At 42.2% G+C, this 12847-nt stretch overlaps 1 protein-coding gene across 3 annotated transcripts in view; it reads left to right on the forward strand.

The window, feature by feature from the left end:
- LOC143210821 (uncharacterized) overlaps positions 1–12847 on the forward strand; it is a 313009-nt gene that overhangs the window by 232026 nt on the left and 68136 nt on the right. For all 3 annotated transcript variants that reach the window (XM_076428021.1, XM_076428024.1, XM_076428022.1), the window contains 2 exons: positions 8185–8793; positions 9941–10854. In XM_076428021.1, the coding sequence (XP_076284136.1) occupies positions 8185–8793; positions 9941–10854 (1523 nt within the window). The remainder of the gene's footprint in view (positions 1–8184; positions 8794–9940; positions 10855–12847) is intronic.

Below are 12847 nucleotides of genomic sequence, written 5' to 3' on the forward strand. Positions count from 1 at the left end.
TTTTAGGGTGCGTTTACACCAAGTTGCCCGCGGAATTGAGCACGCGGTAAAGGTGGTTTCATGGGAATTGATTGAATACATTTTTTGACTCCCGTATATATTGGGTTGGCAAATATGTTCGTTCGGTTTTTTACATTGGAATAAATCACAAAAACCGAACGAACTTATTTGTCAACCCAATATTATAGTAAAAGTCGCACAAAATATAAATAAATTCAATCTTGTTATTTTTATAACACCATACGTAGTCACTTTTGATGGTCGGTAGGTTTAGTGTTAAATGTGTAGTAACTGATTGGACACCAACATATCCACCCATAGTCAACCTTCGACTGCTAAGGGCTAATTTATTCGCAGATCTTTATGAAAAACTACAAATTTTTTACCTTAATTTACCTAAATGTTAATCATTATGTCTTCATCGCGATGTACTTCATCTACTATGAACATTACGATGAACAGTCCCGACAGACAAGCCTAAATGCAGTTCCGGACCACCTCGGACTAGCTTTAAGGTGTGAATGATATCAGACTCTTATCAAGCTTCCGCTCCGTGTGCATCATCCTCTACATGCCTTACGCATCGTATCAGCGATCCTAATCCCGGCGTGCGCCTCGTTTATCTATCAAGGCGCCCTAATTCTGTTGGAGCTAATCACGGGCAGAGCTTGCAGGAATTGCAGAGCTTCCAGAATGGCTGGCGTCTCGATGAAAGCTACGCCAGTTTCCCTGACAGCGAATCGAGCCGGTCTCTTGTTAACGTTTGTCAATTGATTGATACGAGGAAGTAGGTTGCTCTGATGAAATCGACGCTGTTTTATTGTAGCCCGTCGTCGGGACTCGTAGACTTCGTTCCTATTGTTTTGGAAAAATAGATGAAAAGAAGAGAGAGATAGAGAGAGAGATATTTTCCCCGTGGGGAAAATATCGCGAAAAATATCGAACCAATTGTTCCCGGTAAATCGCAAGGATAAAGCGTTTAGCCAGGGAAGCAGTCTCTGGCATTCTTCGTACGTGAATGCCAGAGCTACCTGGTCCCCAAAGATAAATCCATGAAGCCTGCAACATCGGCGACGATCCGGACGAAGGATCGTAAGCTCGTTACAGGATAAGCTCCTTCCACGCTCGCGCGACAAGCACGGATTCCCCGCTATCGATCCCTCTCATTGTTCGCGACGGTCTGTTTCAGTGGTCTCTGATGCTTGTTCGAGGCCTGTCCGACGGAATATTTCGTCACAATGGCGACGCTTTTTCCAAGCCGGAACTCTCGTAAAAGAACAGCTAAACTCCCGTTTTCCTCTTCGCAGGATCTAGCGACTTTTTAGCTGTCGTTGGGACCTCTACATGAAAATCTAGGGGTTTGTTGGGGTCCTTTGTCTCTTGATGAACTAGCCAGGCGATGAACGTTATGATGACCAGTGTGATAAACTAGCTAGACGATAAACATTATGACGATCATTACGATGAACTAGCTAGACGATGAACATTATGATGAACACGCTAGATGATGAACTAGGTACACGATGAGCATTATGACGAACACACTAGATAATGGACTAGCTAGACGATGAACTAGCTAGACGATGAACTAAGTAGACGATGAACATTATAATGAATACACTAGATGATGAACTAGCTAGACGATGAACATTATGATGAATACACTAGATGATGAACTAACTAGACGGAGAACATTATGATGAGCTTTATGAGACAGTTTCTCAAAAAATGGCAAGTGTCCACCACGTTTGAGCTGCATTGTATGTCGACAAAATGAATAATTCCTGCAGCTGGGATCACGAATGATCAGTTGATGGAAAGGCCGGTTTATTTGCGATAACGCAAAGGGTTTCGAATAATAGGTTAGAGGCGCTTAGGCTAGTCCCAGTGAAGGATCTGGCGCAACGGTACTTGAATGACGGGACGCAAAGGGGCTGGAAAATCATAGGAACCTGGCTAAAGACCCGGCTAGATGGATCTGGTAATGGGAGCATTAGAATATACAGCGGGAGCAGAAGTAATAATATACTAGAGAATTGCATGAGTCTCTAATGGGGGACGAAGAGAGCGAGGGAGAGAGAAAGGAGAGAGTGCTGGACCAAGTAATAGACCGAACAGGGGTTGGGATCACATGGGTAATGGATCATAGGAGAGGAGCTAGTCTCTTGCGGTGAAGCAGCTACATAACTGAGCGGGACAGTCGAGAAGGAACATAGCTCCCTTTATAATGGGAGACGTACTTTGGTGGAACGCTAAGTGTCACACGATTTCGATGGGACTCGCGAAACTCGTAAAGTAATTGAAACTTCGACCGTTGTTCGACCCCTGTTAATTGTTCCCGTAATTGCTGCGTCTGTATCGCTTCCGACGTACTCGATTGTCAATTTCGAATACTTAACAGAGCCTTCTTTATCAACTACATTCCTTCCTGGCTGATTATGTAGCAAAATGTGTTTACACCGTGTACACATGACGAGACAATTAGTGACATAACTTTTTCGTTTATAATAACGTTTTATGACACGTTTATAGGAACATCAGTGAGATTTTCCTGATTAAAATGGGTCCAAACACGGGACGATTTGGATTTTATTTGCTCGCTTCATCCACGATTTAGTAGAACCTCGACTATCCGAACCGATGACGCTCGAATCTTCTATCGTGCATTAACACACTTTCTATTTTTTAATTATTGAAATTATAAAGATGCTCTCGTCAGAAATGATTCAATAAATTCTTTATTTAATCACTTGTTATTATAAAAATTGTGAAGAATCTAAATAAGTTCAGTCTTGCAATTTTTGTAAAACGATGTACATATATCCGCCATATTTTGTAGCCGGTACGGTTAGTGTCAAACGAGTAAATATGATCCAAAGTGTGTCGTGTCTGGACTCATTTTAATCAGGGAAACGTCACCGACCACGCTATTAAAAGTTTCACAATGAATTATTTAAAAACAAACAAATTTCGTCATTAGATTTATGAATTTCGAAATATCTGTTTGATCTGTGAATTAATTCACTTCGTCATAATCAGAGGCAAATAAAGGTTTGTTACAATAAAAGTTACATTTGCAACTTCAATGAAATTGTTCATTTAGCGGAACCTCGTGCGTCCCCAGTCGCCGTAAATACATAAAATCCGCAGTCCACTTGTTACAATTAAATGCGCGCACGGCCAGCCGAAATTATGGCAGCAGGAGTCACGATTAATGAAGGAGGATAACATTATTTTGTAACGATGTGGCAAACGTTGCGGAGTCGGCGGTTATATGAATCATATTTGCGTTCCATTTCGGTGAGTGAGTTTCATTAAATGTTCGGAGAATGTTTCCCGGTCCTTGTTAACGAAGAAACGAACCATCTCTTAAACAATGGAATACACGTTCATACTGCTGCCAAAGGATTATATTCCGTAGTACTTGAGGAAGGATAATATTATTTTATAATAACGTTAATAGAACTTGTACAGTCTGTATGTGAATGATTCGCGTTACACCTTGTTTCTCTGTTTGGAAGATCTCTTGAACAATGGCGTACATTATTTGAAATAATTCACATTGCGATTCGTCGATACCACGAGCTTATTTATTATCATGCTTGTGCATTATTAACTTGCATTTTATCAGCTCGTGTATTGTGTTTGTGTAATTTGTCGTTTCGTGCATAATAGACGCGCGCGCGCACACAGCAAATTGATAAGCCAAAATTTGCGTTGCAATTTAATAAAGTAATAAGTTTATGTTTTATTAAGCGTAACACAGTGTAAAACGTATAATCCAATTCATATTTATAATGCCGGAGAATTACAGTACGAAGTTATTAATACACAAATATTGCGAGAGAAGTACGATCAAGTGTAAATAAAATACAAACGCGTAACGTTGAACAAATTAGAATGTATAAATCCGTGGATATTGCGAGTCGAATGAAATGAACTGCAAACAAAATATAACAATCGGAATAAATTCGTAGAGGTTGCAAATCAAATGATATTAAACGCAAAGCATAAATACAAACTGACAGTACAGTGAAGTCTTGATCTAAGAAAACGGTGGCTCTAGGATCTAAGAAAATTTGCCTACCCCCTCCACTGCGAGCCATACCGCGTCCCAGAAGCTTCATCAAATCGAAAAATTAAAACAAATAAATCCAGAAACACGCCAAGCGAAACACAATGAAAATCAAATGAAAAAGAACAGTGACATAAAATAAAACAATTACAATAAATAAATCCAGAGTACAAATAAAACACAGTAAACCGTATAGATAACGAAATAAAATTCCATCAGAGAGTTGCAATATAAAATAAAATCTCAGCCGCAACGAGTCGCATAAAATATAAATTTGCAAAATATCGATGAATTATAATATTTATTGCTAAAGTGATATAAGTGGATTTCGCTGGGGATTGTTGCAGAAAGTATTTTGGTGTAGGAAATATGGTTTTGTGAGAAGGGGCGTTTCAACGAGCGAAAACGTATCTCGCGGACTATGGAAGGAGCTCGTTGCACGGAAACTCGGTATCAAGATCCACGCTGCTGCCGCGGAATCTCCATAGCCTTCTCTCCTCTCTGCTCAGCTTCGAAGTTACCTTCGCGTCGAGACGACAGTCAACGGAACTGCCGGAACATTCTTCCAAACAAGAGTTTCGTACTGGTGCGCGCGTTTCCTCCGGGCATGTTCGAGCGGCGTATCACGTACCGCCAACATCGTTAACGAGGTCGTAACCCGTGACGGATGATCGAACGATCCAGAGACACCCGCGCTCGATAATCGTAATCCGTGTTACGCTGCTCTGGAACTTGTGGCACGCGATCCCCATTAACACCTGAAAGTATTTGGACTTGGAAATTGTTGATGTTTAATCTGTTGTCTGTTGGTGAGAAAAAGATCGTACGATGATAAATAGACTGCGGATTTTATGCATCTACGACAAAAATGGGTAAGCACCATTTAAAGCAATGGACATATTAAAAAGATTTAAAGACATCAACGTATTGGTTTCAGTTTAATTAGATAATTAAACGATGAAAGAAATGTTTATTTCGCTCTTGTGTCTTGCAATCGATGCAAACAATTTTTATTTTGCATAAAGATCCGCAGTCTAATGATAAATCTGGATCCATTTGAAAGCTTGAAGCTTCTAGTTTCATCTAGAGTCATTGTGATCCGTGTTAGATTGCTTGGAACTTATGGCAGGCGACCCCTATCACCTTCTATACAAGACGTACCGTAACACCTGGAAATATGTGATTCTAACATTTCTCGAAATTGTTGATATTTAAACAGCTATAATTTGGTAACAAAAAACCGGATGGTCACAAACTTCAGCTTATTTGAAAGATTGAAGCTTCTAGTTTTATCTAAGTTCATTGTGCTTGGAATAGTTTTTGCAATATTGAACTTAGCATCTTAGTTTTAATAAAAGAATTAAAAATTGCAAAAATTGCATTTTTAAGATCGTCAATTAATCCTTTTTTGGTGATACAAAAACGAAATAAAAGTTGTTTTTTTGACATGCAATTTTGCCGACGCAAACACCGACAGATGTACCAAAACTGCACAACGAGATTAAGCTCAATTGCCAAGCACAGCTTCCCGAAACATAATTGAATTCCTGTGCACCATGCTTTCAATGAACTGGAACTTCGAATCGATGTAACTTCGTCAATTTCGAACATTTTTTAACGCAATTCCACGAGCGGATACAAACAATCTCCTTTAGAAAAATTCATTTTTCAAAAACTTTCTAACCCGCTTTTAGAAACTAATACCAAAACAATTTTCTCCAGAAAAGTGAAACATTAAATCACTACAACATCCCCTCGGAAAATTTTTTGACACAATTTTTGGCAAAAAGCATTCTTTCAAAAACCACAAAATAATTCATTTTTTAGAGCTGCACGTTTCGAAAAATTTTTTAACGCAACTTCGGGTGCAGAGACGCGAAACAATCTCGAGAAAAATCGCGGAAAAATTCATTTTCGCTTCTGGATCGGAATACTCGTCGAAAACAATTTCGCGAGCGTCGTCGCGACGCTCGACGTCGTATCGCTCGTCGGCCGATCGATCGTCGCCGGGTACAAACGATTTTCAGTCGGTTTATTGTTCTAGCTCCATGGCGGTGCGCAGTAAATTTCAAGAACAATGGGGGAACGCGTGTCCGTGCGCACAGCACGTCGTTCGAGGGGGGAAAAACAGTATCACCGGGCACTGATTAAATTCGTTCGGTTAGTGAAAAAAAGAACGACCCAAGCGGAGAGGGGTTAGAAGGGGAAGGGGAACGTGCCGGGAACGAGGAGGAAATTTTCTGGCTGGTTCTTGCCTTTTCCATTTTCTCCTTTTTCGCCAGCCGGTCCGAAAAAACGTAGCTCCCGTGGCAATTAAAAGCCGCCGTGTCTCGTTAGCACAGTTCGACACGCTGTCGACGCTGAAGTATTTTTGCGAAAAAATAGCCCGAGACGTTTTTGCGAAACGCTCCGGATCGAGTCTGATCTGAACGCGCGCGATCTTCTTATTTTTGCGCGGGGTACGAAAAGAGAAATTTCTTTGGCGAAAATGTAAGAGTAATCTGTAGAAATTAATCTGGAAAGGGCCATTTTAATGGGCCGTGTTGACAAAATGTTTTTTATAATTATGTCGGAAGTGTTTTCAATAAATTTTTCGGGAATAATTCAGCTGTGAGATTCAGGTGTGTGTGGTTCGATATAAATAATACAATTCTTCAAAGATCGAAGCTCAAACTTTATGGTGATATATCGAGCGAAAAAAATTATATTAAAATTTATATCAGGTCAAACAAAGTTCAAACGTAAGTTACAGCCGCTATAATAAATCTTGCTCTTCCAGTTTCTACCTCATTAAGTAAATTGCTTCGATTTTGTGCGATTTTTATGGGAGCCAGGTCAGCAGTCAACGCGTTGAAGAATGGCCTCGAGAAACTATCTCTCCTTGGTTCCTCTAAGATCAATGCTCTGAATGTTTAATATTCTTTCTAACATCCGATGGACTATAAATCTTCTGCTAAATCCACAAACTTTATAAAAATTTCTGTACTTCGTTATTTATAAAAATTCCAAAAAATCCTGAAAGGCTACAAAGCTAAACTTTTTTATCTCTTTAGGGTTGATTCATAGCTGAACTAAGGATCCTCATTTGCAAGATGAAAATGTTGTTACATTGATTGTGAGAAACAAAGATTCAATAGAATGATTGGTATTTGAATTTGAATGAATAATAATTTAATAAATTTTCTCATTCTCTCTTTCGATCATCGTCTTCATTATTAACATCCATTTTATAGCTGTGAAAAAGTCTGCTATCCGAGAGTTGAACGCCGTTTCAATTTTTCAAAGTGTAACATTAAAACTAATTGAATTTCTCACAAGTATAAAAACTGCTGATTCCGTCGTCTCGCGATGTTACTCGTCTAAACGTTCCGTAAAAATGAAAAGAACGTTTTTCTCTCGTTACCTCTTAACGAATCTCTGGCGGTGTCCAAAGAATTCGTAGAAAAATAAGAGAAATGCTCGAAAGGACAGTTCGGTTGTGTACACGTAGCTCGTTCGTCGAGGATAGACGAGAAGCAACTAGACCAGCAATAAGAAGAGAAGTTGGCGGCTTCGTGACCAGCTTCTTGGATACTTCTCGGTTTCCTGATCCCGTGGCCGGCTACCAATTAGAAGTTAAAACCTCCAGCGCGAACCGCTAATCCTATTCGACGGTGCAGTCCGTTTCTCCGAGAGCTGACCGGGTCTCTTGTTCACTGTTGCGCAACGTATTGATATTCTAGCAGCCTTCGAACCGGCAGGAAAACACTTCCTGGACACGCGTGAACGTGGAATTAGCTCTGATAAGCAGCTGCAATTAAATACGGGACAATTTAATCACTTCGCGTGGATTGAGCTATCGATCATCCGTGAAGGATAATTATTACACCACAATACAATCTTTCTAAACATTTAATGAAATTTAAATTTTATAACCTTAAACTACATACTCAAAAGTACCTCACCAAATTTTAAACAAATTTTTCACCGACTCAAAACCATATGAAAAATGTCCCAAAGTACCCCAATTCAACCAGAGCAAACTTCCAAGACCAACACCCCGTAAAAATTAAAAACCTCTATGAAAAATGACGACAACCCCTAACTCAACCGTTTTCGTATGTTCACAGCTAAGTGACGGTACAGTATCCGAAGCTCCCCGCCGCGTGGCGATCGAAGGAGGTCCAGGAAGTGGCAGGACAACCCTATGTCTCCGGTTATTGCACCAATGGGCGATCCAAGGGGATGGTCCAGCCCTAGCATTCATAATTCCCTTGCGAGAGCTTCGAGGAAGCCCAGTGCTAACTTATCTGGCCCGAGAGCTGTTCCCCAGGACAGCAGCGTTAGGGGATGCAGTGGCCCAGGTGTGGCGCACGTTGCACCTGATGGAGGATCGGGTGCAGTTCATTTTAGACGGCTACGACGAGTGCGTTGGAGGAAGAGCGTCCTTGGGAGACGCAGTGGACCTCCTCGAAGGTCGTTTGTTCCCCGATGCTAGGATCCTGGTCACCTGTTCGCCCAGCAATGCTGCTGCCTTGTCCCCTCTTGTGCAAAGGAGGATTCACCTGGCTGGGCTCGAGTGGCCTCATGTTGAGAGACTTTGTGTAGCTTATTTCATCCACAATGATATCGCAGAGAAGGCTTGCGAGTTCCTTGAAGCATTGAACGTGCAGCCGCAGAGTGTCAAGCAGCTTGGACAGCACCCGCTCGGATGGATCATGCTGTGCTGCCTTTATCAGGTATCAGGTTCTGCCTTTATCAAAATGTAACACATCACTCATAAAGTCTCCGGTCTAACTAAGAAAAACAAAAATTTTTTTTTAGAAATTCCACTGTATTCATCAACACACTCTCCTTCAAGAGTGATTGATTCATTGCAACGCTCCTCTAACTTTCCGATGCCCTTTATGTAAGACGATTTGTCTTTGCTCTCAAAATAAGCCTCAGTTTCGGCGATCACTTCTTCATTTGAGCCAAATTTCTTTCCCTGGAGCATCTTTTTCACGTCTGCAAAAAGCCAGTAGTCGCTGGGGGCCAAACCTGGAGAGTACGGTGGGTGGGGAAGCAATTCGAAGCGTAATTAGCGTTGTTGTTTCTGGTCCGGTGTGAGCAAACGCGGCACCCACTTCGAAAGCAACTTGCGCATGCCCAAATTTTCATGTGAAATTGTAAATACACTGCCTTCTGATATCTTCAAGGTGTCAGCTATCTCACGCAACTTCATTTTACGGTCTTTCAAAACTATTTTCTGGACATTTTTTATGTTTTGCGGAACAACTGCTGATTTTGGGCGACCAGAGCGTGCAGCATCATCGGTGCTTGTACGACCGCGTTTAAATTCAGCATACCAGTCAATAATAGTTGATTTCCCTGGTGCAGAGTCCCCATAATGCTTATCAAGCCACTGGTTGGCTTCAACAGTATTTTTCCCCATCGAAAAACAGTGTTTAATCAACACACGAAATTCCTTTCTGTCCATTGTCTTGAAAATTACAAAACTGGGGTCACTAAAACGACTGTAACCTCTAAACTAACGGTCAGAATGCCATGAAATTTTGACACGTACTGTTTGAAGATTAGTACTATCCGGAAATCACGTGGGTCTGTCAACAATGTTGCCATATATGTGTCAGACCGGGGACTTATTGAGTGATGTGTTAGTATTTACATCATCAGCATCATCCCCCAATTTCCTACTAGTGAAGCTGAACTAGAACAAATCCTCGGCTAACAAAGCGATAAACCCAATGCTCCAACCCTGATTTGCTAAGGGCAGCTACTAAACCCTAGTTCCCCTACGCCCACATAAAAGCCCAGCCATACAGGGACCATAAAAAGAGGACTCCAGAAACCCTCTCTCATCCACTCCTGCTCTTCCTGTTCCAGGACTCGGGCAGTTTCCCCTCGGAGACGAGTGCATTGGTGCAAGCAGCCGTGAAGTGCATCGTAAAAAGGAGCTTGGACCCTCCTGTGCCCTATAACGAGGAAATTCCAGGTCATTGTAGGAAGAGGCTCGAGGACTTTGGCAAGCTGTCGCTGGCAGCGTTGCGAGAGGGCAGATGTTGCTACACCGAAGCTGAGCTGAGGGCTCGAGGAGGTGGCATCGAGGTCACCAGATTAGGTTTCCTGACCAAGGGCTTGACCTTCGGACAGAGACGCAAACCTGATCTATATTCCCCGGTCCACATGGCGGTGGCAGAATTTCTAGCTGCCTATTACTTGACATCAGTGGCTCAGTACGCTAACATCCTTCGAAGAGAGTTGGAGGGTCTGCCAACTGGCATCATCAGTCATCTGGCAGGTCTATTGGGACCCAAGACTCACCTGATTTTGAACCAATTATGTCCGCTTGAAGTTCCTCCGAGAGCTGTGTTCTCTTTGCTGAAGGCAGCTGGAGCCTCGGATGGTAACATCAGTGCAGTTTGCAGACTAGTTGGAGCTGGTCCAGGCTTCGGACCAGCCCCCAATGAAAGACCCCCTGCTCCTCTGGTTCATACTTCGCCTTTAGAGCTTGAGGGATGGGCCAGGATACTTGAAAGTCCAGCTTGTACTCTTGAAGCGCTTGAAGTGGTGTTCCAAGTGGAAAGAGGATCAGATCCGAGGTATCTTGATGACTTCTTCGAAGCTCTAGCTGGGAATGAGAGTGTCAAGCTTGTGAGGATTACGTCGTTGCTTGGACAGGAGTTCCCCGCTGACGAGGCCCAGAGATTGGCTGGACACCTGAAGAGTGTTCTGGGGAAGAAGAAGCTGAATGACTTCGAACTTGTCATTACTTGTCTGGAGGAAGCTGCGCATGACAGGTGAGAGAGATTAGCTTACTTTTGCAAGTTCTAAGTGTACATGTAGGAATCAGACTCTTGATGAACATGTTGCTAATTTCCTTTGAAAATTTTTGGTCCCCAAAGTCCAGCTAGCCTCTGAGTTAGGTTTAGATTAACGTCTGTACTAATGTCACTTCTCCGTCGCGTGACAATCTCGGGGGTAAAAGCAGAGCCCGATAGCGTGCAGGTGTATTCGTGCAGGTAAGCATCAGAGCAAACTTTTTTAATCCACTTTCCGACATTAGCGGAGGTCCACGACCGTCCGAGAGCTTAACGAGCAGTTTCCCTCCCCTTAAAAAACTTTCCCCAGCCCTTAATGTTATTGCTGTAACGCGCGAGTCTCGTCACGAACGATGTCTGCCTTGTTTTTCGGAGGTAGTCACAATAGAACGCGTTCGGGGTCGCAGCAATTTCACCGGGTGTCTGCGAACGTGTTGAGGGCGCTCCGAGATTTCCACGTGTTTTCCCGCGAATTCCGAGCCCGGGGGGAGCAATAACGACCGCGCGTATCGAGGAAAGTTTGCGGTCTCTGACGTCCCCGTGTCTCTGAAAATTGAAGGCAGACCGGATGCGCGTGAAATGAGTTTTTAGTTGGAGGCCGCGTGAAAGGAGCCGCCGGATGCGATGTAAAGTCGCTCACCTCTGGTCGGCGCCTTTCGTCCCTTCGTTGCTGAAACATTTGCTCTGTGAAACGGTCGCAAATTGGTAAACATCGCTTTCGAAAATCATTCTGAGCAGTAACTACATCTCGTAAGTAGGCGCAAATTGCAAATTCGATTAAAATTAAAATATCTCCCAAAGTAATAATTTTTGAACATACACATTACACATATACACTCCTCAAAATGATTTGCTATGATTCTATCATTGAAACAATTGGCTTGTGTGATAGCTAAAATATAATATAAATATTCTTGATTCAATTTTGTCTAAATGTCTTGCAAACACTGCATCGAGAGTTGTTTCTGATCTTGTTGTCGCTTCTCATTAGGATTATTTACAATTTCCAATCTTAATTGTCTTCTGAACATTACTAGACTGCAAGAAGTTTCACTTCTGCCGCGCGTGGTTTTTCATTGATTACTGCGTTTCTTTTATTTGCCGCATTTTTTATGTTTTCTTTATTCTACGCTGACGTTATTTAGACTGACGAGGTAGTACGACTTAGGAATCTAATATGGGTACGACTTAAGACACGGCACAAGTTTTTAAACTGTAAACATAACCTAACATTTCGTTTAACGATTAACGATTTCGTTTCGACCAAACGATTATGTGAATTCTACTGAAATTATATTTAATAAGGAACATAATTTTATCAATAATTTACTTGCAAGATTAACTACCAAACATATGCAGAAAATTAGGAGAAAATTGAGATAAACTTACTCGATGACAGGATTTATAATGAGGCTAGTTTATGGCAGACAATAATACGTAAAGCAACTTGGTTGACTCTGATGTATATTTGATCGACGTTGTATGTGCTGTTGTCGCCATGGTTCGTTCAAAATTCAAGTGATACGACTTGAGCAAGCTCGCCCTATATGATTTTAAAAAATTAGGATGACCTTCATGCGTCCTTCGCGAGTACACTTTCAAGGAAAATAGCGGATTAGATCCCCCTCGGAACAGAAGAAGTTTCGTACGAGGCATTTTTTCAAATAACGAGTTCCCCGAGGATAAATCTCTGTCGCAATTTACAAGAAGAATATTCTTAACCCAGTTTCGAAGCGTTCCCTCGAACTGGAATTGCGAGATTTTTACGCGAGCTGCGTACACGACTTATCTGGAGAACGTTCGGAAATTATTGTTGTGGCTGCGTGGAGTTTGCCCCGGGTTTCGATTTCCCAGCGTGTCCGCTGCCTCGCGAAAACAAACGTTGGAAAGCAGATCCCCTAACACGGCCAATGGGAGCGCACACATGAGGGGAACCAGAGCGTTTATGCAAATGGCAACGGCGAGCACCGGC

The sequence above is a fragment of the Lasioglossum baleicum genome, chromosome 7 (genome assembly GCF_051020765.1).
Source record: "Lasioglossum baleicum chromosome 7, iyLasBale1, whole genome shotgun sequence".
Classification (NCBI taxonomy): Eukaryota; Metazoa; Arthropoda; class Insecta; order Hymenoptera; family Halictidae; genus Lasioglossum; species Lasioglossum baleicum.